This window comes from Helianthus annuus, chromosome 8, assembly GCF_002127325.2.
Source record: "Helianthus annuus cultivar XRQ/B chromosome 8, HanXRQr2.0-SUNRISE, whole genome shotgun sequence".
Classification (NCBI taxonomy): Eukaryota; Viridiplantae; Streptophyta; class Magnoliopsida; order Asterales; family Asteraceae; genus Helianthus; species Helianthus annuus.
In genome coordinates, this window is record NC_035440.2 from 13,645,923 (window position 1) to 13,660,520 (window position 14,598).

The 14,598-nt window shown below is 33.8% G+C and overlaps 2 protein-coding genes and 2 non-coding genes across 6 annotated transcripts; 2 read left to right on the top strand and 2 right to left on the bottom strand.

The window, feature by feature from the left end:
- The first annotated feature begins 332 nt into the window (after nt 1–332).
- Nucleotides 333–3,353, top strand: LOC110872126. Of its 2 annotated transcripts, XR_004864697.1 has the most exons (3): nt 333–775; nt 846–3,064; nt 3,187–3,353. XR_004864697.1 is itself a non-coding variant. In XM_022120903.2 (2 exons), the coding sequence occupies exons 1-2, from the start codon at nt 494–496 to the stop codon at nt 882–884; spliced, it is 321 nt and encodes a 106-aa protein (XP_021976595.1). In that variant the 5' UTR covers nt 453–493; the 3' UTR covers nt 885–994. The 2 variants fall into 2 exon arrangements, 1 of the variants encoding a protein (XP_021976595.1); XM_022120903.2 differs by lacking the exon at nt 3,187–3,353 and having other exon boundaries at nt 453–775; nt 846–994.
- Nucleotides 3,354–9,237: 5,884 nt separating this feature from the next.
- LOC118481610 lies at nt 9,238–9,332 on the bottom strand. Its single transcript, XR_004865818.1, has one exon. It is a non-coding gene; the product is annotated as a small nucleolar RNA Z101 (small nucleolar RNA).
- A 159-nt stretch (nt 9,333–9,491) lies between these two features.
- On the bottom strand, nt 9,492–9,580 carry LOC118481615. The gene has a single exon (XR_004865824.1). It is a non-coding gene; the product is annotated as a small nucleolar RNA snoR14 (small nucleolar RNA).
- A 3,375-nt stretch (nt 9,581–12,955) lies between these two features.
- Nucleotides 12,956–14,152, top strand: LOC110872127 (YLP motif-containing protein 1). Of its 2 annotated transcripts, none has more exons than XM_022120904.2 (2): nt 12,956–13,125; nt 13,214–14,152. In XM_022120904.2, the coding sequence occupies exons 1-2, from the start codon at nt 13,068–13,070 to the stop codon at nt 13,798–13,800; spliced, it is 645 nt and encodes a 214-aa protein (XP_021976596.1). In that variant the 5' UTR covers nt 12,956–13,067; the 3' UTR covers nt 13,801–14,152. The 2 variants fall into 2 exon arrangements, with proteins under 2 accessions (XP_021976596.1, XP_021976597.1); XM_022120905.2 differs by having other exon boundaries at nt 13,226–14,150.
- Nucleotides 14,153–14,598: the final 446 nt, after the last annotated feature.

Sequence of the window (14,598 nt, forward strand, 5' to 3'; positions counted from 1 at the left end):
AAGAAGTCACCTCATCAAATAACAAAGGTTTGTGTCACGTCAGCATCCACGTTACCAAAAAAGTAACTGGTTAGATCTCAGTTAGAAAAGGTTCATCGGGAGAAAATCGTTAAAAGATGAGAATCGGTAGATATTTATATAGTTGGGACCTTTGTCAGCCAATTTCTAATACTTCAATTATTAAAATCCATTATTTCTAAATAATTGTAGATTACAAGTAAATATAGCTTCTAAGCGTAACTGATATGCATGCATATAGCATCATATGCTCTAGAGACTAAAAGTAATAACATAGTCTTTGAGTCACATCTTTCAATCCTATAGAGCATCCAATGCAAAGTGTTCAATAGTTACTCCATTCCTTAAATTCAACTATCTATAGAGCATCCAATGCAAAGTGTTCAATAGTTACTTCATTCCTTAAATTCAACTATAAATACACCAGATTTTGTGTAAGTGATACATCAAATTAAGCCATCAACTAAAGGAATCAATGGCATCATTGAAGATCGCGAAGCCTGCCAACAACTTAGGAGCTAGCAATTTTGAGGAATTAATTGCATCACGAAAGCTTGGGATTTTCGAAATATCAAATGCATCACTGGAACCCGGGAAGCTCGAGAACAACTTTAAAGCTTTCATTTTTGAGGAATCATTGGCAACGATGAAGATCAAGAAGCCTGTTAAGGAGGTTGCTAAACCATCGGCCCCCAAGCCTCACGCCTCAAAAGCGAAGCCTAAAAAGCCCGAACAGCTTCGTGAACCTAAGAAGAAGGTAATATAAACATATTTTTTCTCATGATAACCTTGAGATATGAATTACATGATCTCATTTGATTTTGTAGACATCAGATGTCAAGAGTTCAGCCAAGCCAAAGAAATAAGAAAGAAAAGGCTGAGTAGAAGTGAATGAAGCTTATTATAATTGTGATCATCAATACTTAGTGAATAAAGCTTATTACTATTATATAGGGACTCAGATCGTTAAACTTTTTGCTTTTGGACTCAACTACTTAAAACTACTAAAACACAGGGACTCAAAAAGTAATTTACCCTAAAAATTATATAATTTAGGTAGTATTTTTTTAAAAAAATAAGAGTTTACTAAAAAAATTTTAAAATATAAATTGATAACACTTTTTACCTAAGGGGTGCGGACGAAAAATTACAAGGGTGCGGACGAAAAATTCTAAGGGTTGCGAACGGGATTTTCGACGGAACTTAGCACTAAATTTTTTTTCCCGAGGGTGAGTCCGCCCACCTTAGGCTAGCCTTAAGTCCGCCCCTGACATGTACATATCTAGTTAGTTTTACTCATTCGAACTCAATATGTTTTCATTATGTGAATAAAAATACACAAGTGAATCTTTACGCAATATGGTCTCACGTATGACATTATTTAAGTCAATGGAAAAAATATCCTAAACGAGTGGGGCTGTTTGGTAGCCTCTTAATGACCATTCAGATGCTACCTCTTAATGGTTTAAAATCTCTAAATGAATAAGAGGTAACCTCAAGTCTGAATGGTTAAGAGTTAACCTCTAAATGGTAAATCATCAAATGTCACATTCTTCTACGTTCTCATTGATAAAATTCTTAATGGTTCCATTAAGAAATAGCCTCTTAATGACCATTCAGAAGCTATCAAACAGCCCCTTAGTCTTGTATCCAATGGCTAAAAGAATGATTTGTTTCTACCATGGCTATATAGATATTACAAACCCAAGAATAACAAAAGTTTAGGGAAGTTGGTTAAGAGTCGAATTCCACATCTTAATCCTCTCAACATGTAGCAAATTGAGGGAAAATCATGAAAATAGGCAAGTTCACCAAGTTATCAAAATAGGCATTGACTTTTAAATTTGTGCGCTATGAAGGTGACGGCTTATCGAACTGTGGGCTACGGAGGTGCCGACGTATCAAAGTGTGGGCTATGGAGGTGCTGACTTATAGGAGTGTGGGTTATGGAGGTGCCGGTTTATAGGAGTGTCGGCTTAATCATGGGCGAAGGATGGGGGGGAGAGGGCGACCGACCCCCCGAACTTTTCGCTCAGTAGTGGAGAGTATGTAATTTTGGTATAGAAATTTTTGGGTATATACGTTTTCGACAGCCTGTTTTATAGAAATTTTTGGTATATACGTTTTCGACCCCACTATCGGAAATCTCAAGCTTCGCCACTAGGCTTAATCAGAGTGTGGGCTATAGAGGTGCCGACTTATCTTATCGGAGTGTGGGATATGGAGGTGATAGCTCTACCTTTGCTTACTATCCTTCTCTTATTGGTTGTTTTGAATTGCTTATTTTTCAAGTCTAGAAATTCAATGCCTATTTTGCTAATATTCTTGGTCAAGATGCCTATATTCATCATTTTCCCACATATTGAGATTTTGAAGAGGTTGAGAAGTGATGCCGAGAATCATAAACTTAGAGATGCATTGCTTATTACCATCCGGATAGATGTTTATAACAAGTGTGCGTGTGCGTGCGCACACACACACTAAGTTATGTACACTTTTTGAACCGTAAAGAATCTCACGTGTAAATCCACCCTGCTCGGGGCTAGGTATAAGGTCAGCTCCTCGACCACCATGAGACCGTGCCCCTCAGATACGCGGTAACCAAATGGAATCCGTAAACCCTCTCCCCATGTCGGGTTCGAACCCGGGATTAAAGCCCGATCGGCCCTTCACCGATCAACCGTACGTACCGCCATTTGATATGTTACTTTATCACTGTATGGCATCACATGCTCTATTATTAACAACTTGTTTCTAGGCATCAAAATAATGTAGTATTTTGAATCACATCTCCAATCCTATAGGGAATCTAACGCAAAATGTTTAACAATTATTTCATTCCTTAAATCAATCTATAAATACACCAGCCTTTGTGTAAGTGATACATTAAAGCCAACAACGTAAGAAACTGCTTTCCAAGGAATCAATGGCATCGATGAAGCTGGAGAAGCCTGTTAAGGAGACGGCTAAACCATCCACCGCCAAACCTTCTGCCTTGAAAGCAGCCCCGAAAAAGCCCACACAGCCCCGTGAACCTAGGAAGAAGGTAATATGGTTATATAAATGCTATGAACTATCTCATAAAGTCATTTATATATTCTCATGCTAACTTATAGATATTATGTATAAAATAATCTAATGGTTGGGGTATGGTTGATGGTTTTGTAGACATCAGGTGTGAAGAGTTCAGCCAAACCAAAGAAGTAAGAAGGAAAAGACTGATTAGCGGTTATTAAACTTATTATTATGAATATTGATCAGTTGGCTTGTAATCTTATTCTTATTTATATCTTCTAGAATGCAATAAATACAATCTGAAGTTGCTTCATAACATATATGCTTGAATTGGTTATGTGCCAAGTTGATAGAGATAATGTTGAAAAACCAATTAGAAGGATATCTAGCGAGCAATAGTCAATTATCAGAAATGTTTAATTAGTCAAGCTCTTAAAAGAATATTTTTAAAACATACTTTTGTAACATATTAATATGTCAATTAGTATTATATCTTGCATAATATGAACTGTATAGAAAAATTTCATAGAATTGCAAACCTTGAAACATGTATAGAAAAATTTCATAGAATTGCAATATCGAATGAAAGTTGAATTTAAGGAAAATTTTTATAATTAACTTTGAATAGTATATAGTTCATTACTAGATTACACTGAGAGGAAAAATAGAAACGGATGATTTAATAGAAATGCTATATGGACGATTGATTGATTAAAACGGGCTGATTTGAATATCAATTCCATGTCTTGGCTAATTTGCAACACTTGTTTTGTTTCCGGGTTTTGTTTTAACTTGCCTAAATGGTATTAAAATTGTGATGGTCGAAGTCTGGTTGTAAATAAATTGGTCGACTTGTCAATCTGTTTTTCTAAGCCAAAACATGTGATCCATAACTTCAACACATCAACCGGAGGTGATTGAATTAGTGAATGTGATTTTCAATGATTATAACGGGAGACTTACAAGAGTTTATATAGGCATAAGACTTACAAATAGGTACCTCAATAAATACAAAAGTTAACAATACAAAATGGAATATTTATATTATCCAACAATCCAACATCCTCCCGCAAGCTAAACGGTGGTGGACCAATCCTTAGCATATCGAGAAAAACGTTGAACTGAGAGGACGATAGACTTTTGGTGAAAGTCAGCCACCTGAAGCTTGGTTGGAACATATTTGATGAACATCTTTCTAGCAGCCACTAGTTTACGTAAGAAATGACAATCAAGATCGATGTGTTTTGCCCGTTTATGTGAGAGCAGATTTTGAGTAAGAAAGACGGCACTTTGATTGTCACAAAGAATAGTAGGTCGTTCCACTGGTAAGGCATCAAGTTTTTGAAGAAGATGAGTCAACCAAATAATTTCCGCAGAAGTATTAGCCATAGCCCTGTATTTAGATTCACAACTCGATCTAGCTAAAGTTGGCTGCTTTTTGGCACTCCAAGAAATAAGATTACCACCAAAGAATATAGAATAGCCATAGGTAGATATTCATCTTTCCAAGCAGCACGCCCAATCAACACCAGAGTATCCAAGTAAAGATGTGGTAGTGGGTCAACTGTAATGTAAGCCAAAAGCAATTGTTCCTTTGAAATAACGTAGAATCCGTTTGACCTCCTGATAATGATCAATAGTTAGAGCTGCAAAATTGACTAACTTGATTCACTGCAGAAGAAATGTCATATCTCATGATCGTCAAAACATTATTAAGTGCAAGCTTACCAAAAAGTGTAGTACTACCAACATGAATAATGGGTAGCGACTGACTGTTACCGAAATAAACTTTTTCATTACCTTGAGTTTGTATTGAATTTTGAAGAGTTGCATTTGTTGGAAGCATGTGAGTAGAGGCACTTGTGCCGGATGTACAATCGAGAACATTGGGATTTAGTTGACATTGAGCATGGAAAGCTTGGCCAAGTTGACCATCAGATGGAGTTAATTACCAATGCGGAAAATGATGCAAGATGGTAGCATTGTGATGCATAATGTCCCATCTTGCAGCAAAGTCGACAAGTCGGTGGCCTAAAAGGGCGAGGCATATTTCTAGCAATGGGTTGGTTTGGTCGGAAAAATTGTGTTGGGCTTCTGTTGGGCCTAAAGCCTCTGGGCCGATAGTTAGGATATCCTTGTTGTTGAGCCTATAAAGAGTTGGAAGTGTTTTTAGTACCAAAATTATTAGCAGCATAACTATTGGGCCGATGGGCCCGGACCGTAAAGGCCACTAATATAATAGTAGGCGATGAAGATTCATTTATGAGGTTCCAGACAAATAGCTCGTGGCTTTCGACGATAGCGAGGAGATCAACAAAATTTGGAATAGGCCGTGCCGAGCGAATCATGGTGGAAAAACTCTCGAATGCGGATCCAAGTCCGTACAGGAACCAATGTAATTGATCCATTGTATCAACGGGATGTCCAATAGCATGAAGAACAGTAGATCAGATAGGGCAGAGAAAAAGATGGAAATAGGAACAAAAAGTAGAAAAAAAAAAAAGAACTGGAGAGGATCAGACAAGACTTAAAGGGAGGAAAGCTCAACAATGTTTAGGAGGCTGATACCATGATTGAATTAGTGAATATGACTTTCATTGATTATAACAGGAGACTTACAAGAGTTTATATAGGCATGGGACTTACACTTAGGTATCTCAATAAATATAAAACTTAACAATACAATATGGAATATTTAAATTATCTAAGAGGGGGTTACATGGTTTTAGAGCGTGACTTTGAAAGGGTATGAAGTTTGGGATTTCAAATTTGGGGTGAGATCCAGCCATCTCAAGTCCAAGATTTCAAATTTGGAACCCACAATGCCGTTTAAAATTTGATAAAAATAGTTATTTTTCCCCTTCCCAATGGCTACGTGTAAAAAATAATCGTTTTAAATTTAAAACAATATAAACCACACACTCTCAACTCAAACTGCATCACTCTCATCTTAAGTCAACCATTTTTTATATAAATTACAGGAACCCATAGAGAAAAAAATGTTGATATGATCAAAAAATACTGACACGTGAATTACATCGATAAAAAACAAAAGCAAGTTACATAAGATATATAAAAGAACCACATAACACATATAAAAAATCACTAAATAACACATATAAAAAAACCTTTAAAACAAATATACTTACTGTTCATTCACTTTGTCTATTAATAGTATACAATTAAAAACTATCTCTATCTTTCAACTCTTTTAAATTCGTTTTAAAAATATGGCCTATAAGCCGAATAACAAACGTCATAATTAATAATATGTTCCCAACTCCGAAACTGCATAAAAAAGATGTATTGAAAGCGTAGTCTTGGTCGAAGAGGAAAGATACCGATGGTCATAGAGGAAAACACACCAATGGTCAAACTGGACATCACTCCGGTGGTCGAACCGGACAAGTCACCATATGATCAGGGGCGGACCCACATAGAGTGGGTCGGGGTCCCTGAACCCCGGTGTTTTTTTTTTAAATTTAGTAGATCCGGTATATGAAATTTTATAAGGGCCTCATAAATACTATATGGAAGAAAAACTAGTGTAGTGGTAAATCCTCAAGAGGTCATGAGTTCAATCTTTGTAATCTTGTATAGTTTGTTTTTTCTGTTTTTTTTTTAATTTAATTCAAACCGTGCTTTGAACCGACTCAAAAATTTCCGAAAATTTGAACACCGACAAAAATGGTTCCCGTTAGAAATAAAATCCTGAGTCCACTATCATTATTGTGTTACCGGATATAAACGGTCACACACAATATCCTAAAGAAGTCGGATTGGTCAAACGATAAATGCCGCTAGTCGTAATCAGCTCGTGTTTTATTTATTTTATTTTGTATGTTAGTTCATGTTTGTTTTAAAATAATATTGAGTAGATATATGTTTTATTATTATTATTTTATAAATAACTGTAAAAGTTAGTAACATCCCCTTTTTATTTAACTTATAACTAGGTTATAACCCCGTGTATTACACGGGTTGAATAAATGAATTTTATATACCAAATAATAGAACATTATCTTTCTAAAAGCCTCCTTTATTGCACGGGTTGAAGAAATGTAATTTTATATATTAAATAATAAAATAAGTTATATCTATAAGAACCATATGTATTGTACGGGTTGAATAAATGTAATATTATATACCAAATAATAAAAAAATTATATCTTTAAAACCGTTGTATTACACGGGTTGAATAAATGTAACATTGTTTACCAAATAATAAAAAAAGTTATATTTTCTAAAAACCCTCGTGTATTACATGGGTTGAATAAATATGATTTTATATACCAAATAATAAAAAATTATATTTAAAAAACTAACAGATTTTTTTATATTTAAAGTAGGATAAGATTGAATATTAATCTGAACTAACGAATTTTTTTTTATATTTAAAGTAGGATAAGATTGAATATTAATCTTTATTTATTTAGTTAATATAAGATTGAAAAATCATATGATTGAATAGGTAGGAGATTGTATTATGATAAATCGGTTAATCGTACTGAATGATAAAGATAATAGTGATTGTTGAACAATTTAATTAATCGAATTTAACAGAAACATTTGTGATGTTAGGCGGATTTTCTGTTAATTATTTGAAAATTAATATCAACTTTGGAGTTCGTATGAATTCTTATTAGATTTGATTAAATATTATTGATAATAAAAATTTGTATTAGATTACATTTTAGATTCGATTAAATATTATTAATAATAAGAATTTGTATTAATTTAGGGTAAATTTAGATGTCAAAAATCACGAAATACAGTTTGGTTATTTTCTTTTAATTATTTGAAAGTTAATATCAACTTTGGAGTTCGTATGAATTCTTATTAGATTTGATTAAATATTATTGATAATAAAAATTTGTATTAGATTGGGTTTTAGATTTGATTAAATATTATTAATAATAAGAATTTGTATTAATTTAGGGTAAACTTAGATGTCAAAAATCACGAAATAAAGCTTGGTTAATTACTTGAAAAAAGGGCATCACGATTTGTAGAAGAAAAGAAACTTGCAGATCACTGTGGTTTGGGATGGGGATTCCAAATGATGGACTCACTATTGTTTGGATTTTGTTTCAAACGACACATGTGGTTTAGTTTGAAAGCAAAGTTTTTGATATTATTATATCTGTTTTATATATATAATTAAATTCAGCTATTTAACTCGTTTAGATTAAATATTATTATTTTTAGTATTATTAATAATTTTAATCAATTAAATGAGAGAATGACAAGTGTCCTAAAACATGTTTCTTTTATTATATAGTATAGATAAAAGACTCCAAATAATGTTATATGTCATTTTCTCCTTCAACCTCATAAATTTTATTTATAATTATTTAATAAGTTTCTTTTAATATTAATATTATTAATAACTAATATATAGATATTATTTATTTGTATCCTTATCATTATCTAAAATTAATAAATAACTTCAATTTTGCAATTTAAACCCTTTGTTTTTTTACTTTTAGCCCAAAGTTTTCATCTTTTGCAATTTAATCCCAACTCTTTTTTATTTTCAGTTTTGGTCTATCATACTTATCATCTTTCCCAAATTTTGCGTTTCGCTCTAAACTTTGTGAGTTAATGCACCGCAACGTTCGTGTGGGGTTCAACATTTTGTTCGTATATTTTTTCCCGTTTGATTGGCCCGTCGCAACACATCTATTTTTCTCCGTTTAACAAGTTCGACCAACGCGCGGGTCCTGGATTGACTTAGTTATTTTTTCTATGTTTTATGTTTCGGTTTAATTTCTCTGCAACGAGCGTTCATGAGTCAAAGATTTTACATCTGCTTTTCACTCGGCGTTAGTTTTTTTCGTTTTTATTTAATTTGCTTTTACGAGCTTTTCCGGTGTTGGTGGTCGCTGACAGTGGTATAACATTGGTACTACTTGCCACAATTTTACAACTACCGCTGCAATGCAGGGGCTTAATACTAGTAACATATAGAAAAATATATCACTTCCTTTGTTACATTTAAAATTCTAAGATTTAAAACAAATACCTTCTAAGATTCAAAACAAATACCAAAAATATTTGTTTGAGGTCCGAGATGTTTATATGTAGTTAAATTAATTAGTACATAATATATTTTGATTGTTTAATATAAACAAGCTTGATAGAACATCAAAAAAATAATGAAAATGTCACAAAACCTTAATTGAAAAATTGCAAAAATAAATTTTTTGGCATCAGTTCTCCAAGGTGATGTAGCATCAAGGAAATGCATTCAGACGCAAATTACCCATTTGTTTATAGAGATTCATCATATGCCATTTGTTTTTTTATAATAATAATTTTTTTTTTGTTTTTAAAATTTGATTTATTAATACTTGCCAATTAAACCCTAATCTCTCTTCCCCTAATTAATTTGGATTTGTTAATTAAAAAATAATAATTGACGAAATTTTAATTAAAAAAAAAAGAAGAACAAAAAAGCGATCAGAACCTGTCGGGATTCAATGTTTAACATCAATCAAAATTTGTCAGTGGATTGACAGACCGTTGAATTTTATCGTCACCTCGCTTTCATTCATTGATTTGTAATATTTTGTATCAATCAAAAAAAAAAAAAAACCGTTTAAAATAAGATAAAAAGTGTTTTAAAAAGATCACTCATAACGATCTTAATATTTCGAAAAAAAAAAAAAACAGATGCAGAACTACAGTGAAGTTTGCAGAAAAACTTGACCTAAAGTCGATAGTGGAATTGGAGTTTGAGATGAATTACTCAACATAAGATGAGACATAAATAGAGGCAACAGGATGGTCGGTGGGGGCTCTCAAAACCCTATATTCCTCATTTGATAACATGTATGTTGTTTGGGCCGAATTAGGGTACACGGCCCATTAAGGTACTAAAAACCTTGTCAAGTGTGTTTTTTTTCTGATTTTTTTTTTTTTTTGTTTGCGTCGCTCTTTTTTTTTTGTGTTGACTATAAAAAGTTGGATCACTTTTAGGTTTGTTTTAAAAAATGATTAGGAACACAAATACAAATGCCTGGAAGTAACTTAGTTTTGTGTTAATAAATGTATTGTGGTTACAAAATATCAATATACTTATTACAAATGAGTTTTTCTATATGTAGCTATATAACAATTATAATATAATATATGTACATGTATATCTTTTATTTTGAAAGGATGTGCATGTATACGTGTAGTTGAGATGAATCACCAACTAGGAAAGACACGCTTGTATGCCACTAATTTCCTTTCATTTCCTGTTTAGCCCCCTATCTAAACAACCATGGGCGAAGGATAGTGGGGGCAGGAGAGGGTGGCTGACCTCCTGAACTTTTTGCTCAGTTGTAGAGAGTATGTAGTTTTCGTATAGTTTTTTTGGGTATATATGTTTTCGACCCCCTATTTATAGAAATTTTTGGGTATATACGTTTTCGACCCCCGATCAGAAATCTCAAGCTTTGTCACTGTTAAACAACCGACATTTATCTTGATCTTTTACGAATTTCCATCTCTTGTACTATTATATATACCATGCTGCTCACCAAGTCTTTCAGTAAAGAAGAAAAAAATAATTATAAATTGGGTTATTGGATTTTATCACCTCTAATTATTGGCTATTGGCCGCTGCCACCTCTAACTATCATTTTGACGCTTGTCACCCCCAACTTAACACTTAATGTGTTTTGTCACCACGCCGTTAACTAATCGCTAATTTTTGATCTTGTTATTATACTTTTGGGGGTGTTATAGGAATCTTAAGAAGTTTTAGGGATCTTAGGACACCCCAAAACTATAGTAACATGATCAAAAGTTAGTGATCAGTTAACGGCATAGTGACAGAACATACTAGGTGTTAAGTTGGGGGTGACGGGCGTCAAAATGATAGTTGGGGTGACAGCAGCCAATACCCAATAGTTAGAGGTGATAAAATCCAATAACGTTTATAAATTTGGTGAGTGGTCGAGATATTACAAAAAGGTTTGAGGTACTGATCAATTAGTTACGACTGACCATTTAGTTACACAGCAATAACTAAACGGTGGGGAACGCACATCTAGATAGCAAGAGGTAATAATATTTATCTGAATATATTCCGCTTTTATTAATAGTAGTAAAGTAATATTATTATTATTATTATTATTATTATTATTATTATAGTTAACTAGATATAAATACGGTTAAGCTTATATATAATATTGGTTATAGGAGATAAAAAGAAATTAACGAAGGAATTATCATAGAGAGACGTCGAGGTGAGTTGATACGATTCTCCTAACATCATTTAAAGTGTTATCAGCTGTGTGCTATGTGTAGTATAGTTAGTGATATATGTTATGATTTATCATAATTAATTATAAAATAATGTTAGTTGTTAAAGGGAAGAAAACAGTTGATGTCATGGAATTCATGTGATAAGTTGTTAAAATAAGCCTCAGGTTATCAGTCATTAAGTTATCATTGGTTAACTAGTTATTTAACCACCTTGACACCGTCGGGTGAACAATTGTTACAGTTAAATATAAAATTGCCATAAGTGGAATATGGCAGGGTGGATAAAACTGTGATCTAGAAAACATAATAGTTGATTTATAATCGATGCAGGGTTGAAGGAGTCGGGTCGAGCCTTGGTACATTTAAGGATAGAACATATTTAACCACTTTTGATGCATAAAATATTGGTTATCTAAATAAGTTGTCCTAATGTAAACTTACTCAACTTATCAAATAAATATATATAGTGATTTTAAAGATGGTTGTTTTATCACATTTTCCGCTGCTCTTATTTAAAAGAAAAAAAATATCTGGGACCGGTTTTAGTGAAAAATAATATAAGAAGAAAAAAAATATGGGACATTATTTTCATAAAACACCCAGGAATTTTTTGCTTTGGCCAATAGGAAATTTCCAAATATTCCATGCAATAATTTTTGTTTTATTTTTCTAAAAAAAGTAATAATTATGTATCATTGTTGGGACACTATACCACTACATCCTTTTTTTAACTTCAAGCCCCATAATATCACTTTACTGGCTAGAACGTCACATGTCAAATAATGTCCAAGAAAGAGGCTTAAACTTCAAGCCCCACCAAGGGCATCTACAAAGATCAAGAAGCCTACTAAAGAGCTGCTAAACCATCATCTACCAAACCTCACGCCTCCAAAGCGACCCCTAAAAAAGGCCGCACAACCTCATGAACCTAGAAATAAATATATGATCCGTCCGGGTACATGGTTTATATGTCTAAGTTAGAGTTGATATATATGACATGAATAAATATACAAGTTGTATTTAGGTTCATTAGTTTCAAATGCGAACTCAGCAAGATGATTTTAAATGACTCCGGATTAATTTTGTATTCTATTTTTAAGGAAAGTCATCTACCAGTTAGGATCAAGGGCTGATGTTGTCACACATTATCAATTCTACATGATAATGCGAATGAGCTTGTGGTGAAGTGGTAAGGGAGAGACTTGGGTTTCCAAGAGACCCAAGTTCAATTCCTGCTTCTCCCTATTAGTTTTCAGCGGCACTTGATGATGATGGAAGACTAGGCGAGTAGGCGGTGATCGCTAGTTCGATCATTGAATTGAATGAGTTTTACCTCACTGCATTGTCATGCCTTTGGGCGAGTGTTTACGGGCTTTTTCCTGAGCTTCTTTCCTAGGTGAGGGTTTTTCTCAGTTCGGAGACAAGTGTATCCCAATATGATAAATTTTGCCAGTAGCTCATTTGAAAAATTTGTCACGGTTTAAAAAAATTCTACATGATAATATTAACATTTCATTGGTTACTTCTAGCAAATTGAAAGTAGCTTTTTGTTTGCTTCTAGATGAACAGCTGTAGTAGCTTGTACATATCCTTTGCGCCCTACTTGTTACGTCACGACTTGACTGACTTCAAGTATTATGCAAAGCCTCATATATAAATTTAAAAAAGAAATAGAATAAAATCTGGTAGAGTATCATTTACTGGAAGAAGTTTCATAACTATATATAAATATATATTGCTAATAGAGTAATTTGAGGTGAAAGAAAGATCTCGACATGGGAAACAAGGTTGTTCTTATGTTGATTTCGTCCCTCTTAATCATCTCATCCTCAAGTAAGTATAAATATCCATACAAACACACACACACATACATACATACATTTTCTTATTAATCTTTATTACATTTATGCATGTAAAATAGTGGTCTTTGCAGACGGGGACAAATCGCCATTTTTTCGAGGAGCATTTGGAACCCAATCGAAACTTCCACCGAAGAACACGGGTGCACCCGCACCGATAACACCTGACAGCCCGTCTACTGAAAAAACGTCTACCACCGATAATACATGGTTTGCAAGTATGCAAGAATATATGAGCAGTATGCAAGAATATATGAACAGGATGCAAGAATATAATAACGTGATGCAAGCGAATCAAGAATATATGAACAGGATGCAAGCAAATCAAGAATACATTAACAGGATGCAAGAATATATGAACAGGATGCAAGCAAATCAAGAATATATGAACCGGATGCAAGCAAATCAAGGATATATGATGAACAGGATGCAAGAATATAATAACATGATGCAAGCAAATCAAGAATTTATGAGCAGGATGCAAGAATATAAGAGCAGGATGCAAGCAAATCAAGAATATATGAACAGGATGCAAGCAAGTATGACCAGGGTAACAGTGGAAGAACCACCAGTATCTCCAGCTCCTAGTACACCAGAAGATGAGACTGTACCAGACATTGAACAACCACCACCACCGCCATTCACCTAGGATAAAGCGCATAGACAGTGTTTAGTTACCTGTAGTATAGGGACTGATATATCAGTCTCAAATAGAGACTGAACATGTTTCTTAATTTATGTTTCCACGTGTATCTGTATCTATATGCAGTGTTGGATTATTCAGGTTTGTTTACGGGGTCACGGGTCGGTACGTTATCGGGTCATATGTCAAATGGTTAAGTAGCTAACGAAGTAGTTGGTTAGCGGGTCATATATTTGGATCAGTACGTTGCTTTCTACACAAGTTGCATAATATGGAAGTGGTCAGATTTGACCGAGTTTATTGCGAACGCAGCGGAATTGAGAATAAGTAAACTCCAGTAGTTTCTAATTTGCTGAAAATAAGGAATACGTTTTTTTTTTGAACGGCTAAATATTACATCCCTGTTAGTAGTTAGTGGGAGTCGAACCCCTGACCTCTTAGTTAGAATCTTACCACCCTTGTTAGCACCACTGGGCTATACCCCAAGTGGCGAAAATAAGGAATACGTGTGCTGAGTGTTTTATTATGCATGTGCTTTTTTATTTAATATAAATAGTAGTATTAACATTAATTAATGTACCCCTTTATGTGATTATCGAATACAACAAGCTTCTTTCATTTTTCTGTATACCACATATTTCACATACAGTGAGTTTAATAGTGTAGTGTGTGGGGCCTGAAACCAACATTTGGTATCAGAGTGTAGTGCTCGTGAAGAAGACGGTGTAGCCGTTTTGAGAGTCGGTCTCATGAAAACGGTTTAGCCCTTTGCTGTCTGGCAAACGCAGCAGGAGAGCAGGAGAA

Bases quoted from the DNA above. Each gene is read 5' to 3' on its own strand.
- LOC110872127 (XM_022120904.2), top strand. From the start codon at position 13,068: ATGGGAAACAAGGTTGTTCTTATGTTGATTTCGTCCCTCTTAATCATC. The intron at 13,126-13,213 runs GTAAGTATAAAT...CATGTAAAATAG, and splicing joins CTTAATCATCTCATCCTCAA to TGGTCTTTGCAGACGGGGAC.
- LOC110872126 (XM_022120903.2), top strand. From the start codon at position 494: ATGGCATCATTGAAGATCGCGAAGCCTGCCAACAACTTAGGAGCTAGC. The intron at 776-845 runs GTAATATAAACA...TTGATTTTGTAG, and splicing joins TTCGTGAACCTAAGAAGAAG to ACATCAGATGTCAAGAGTTC.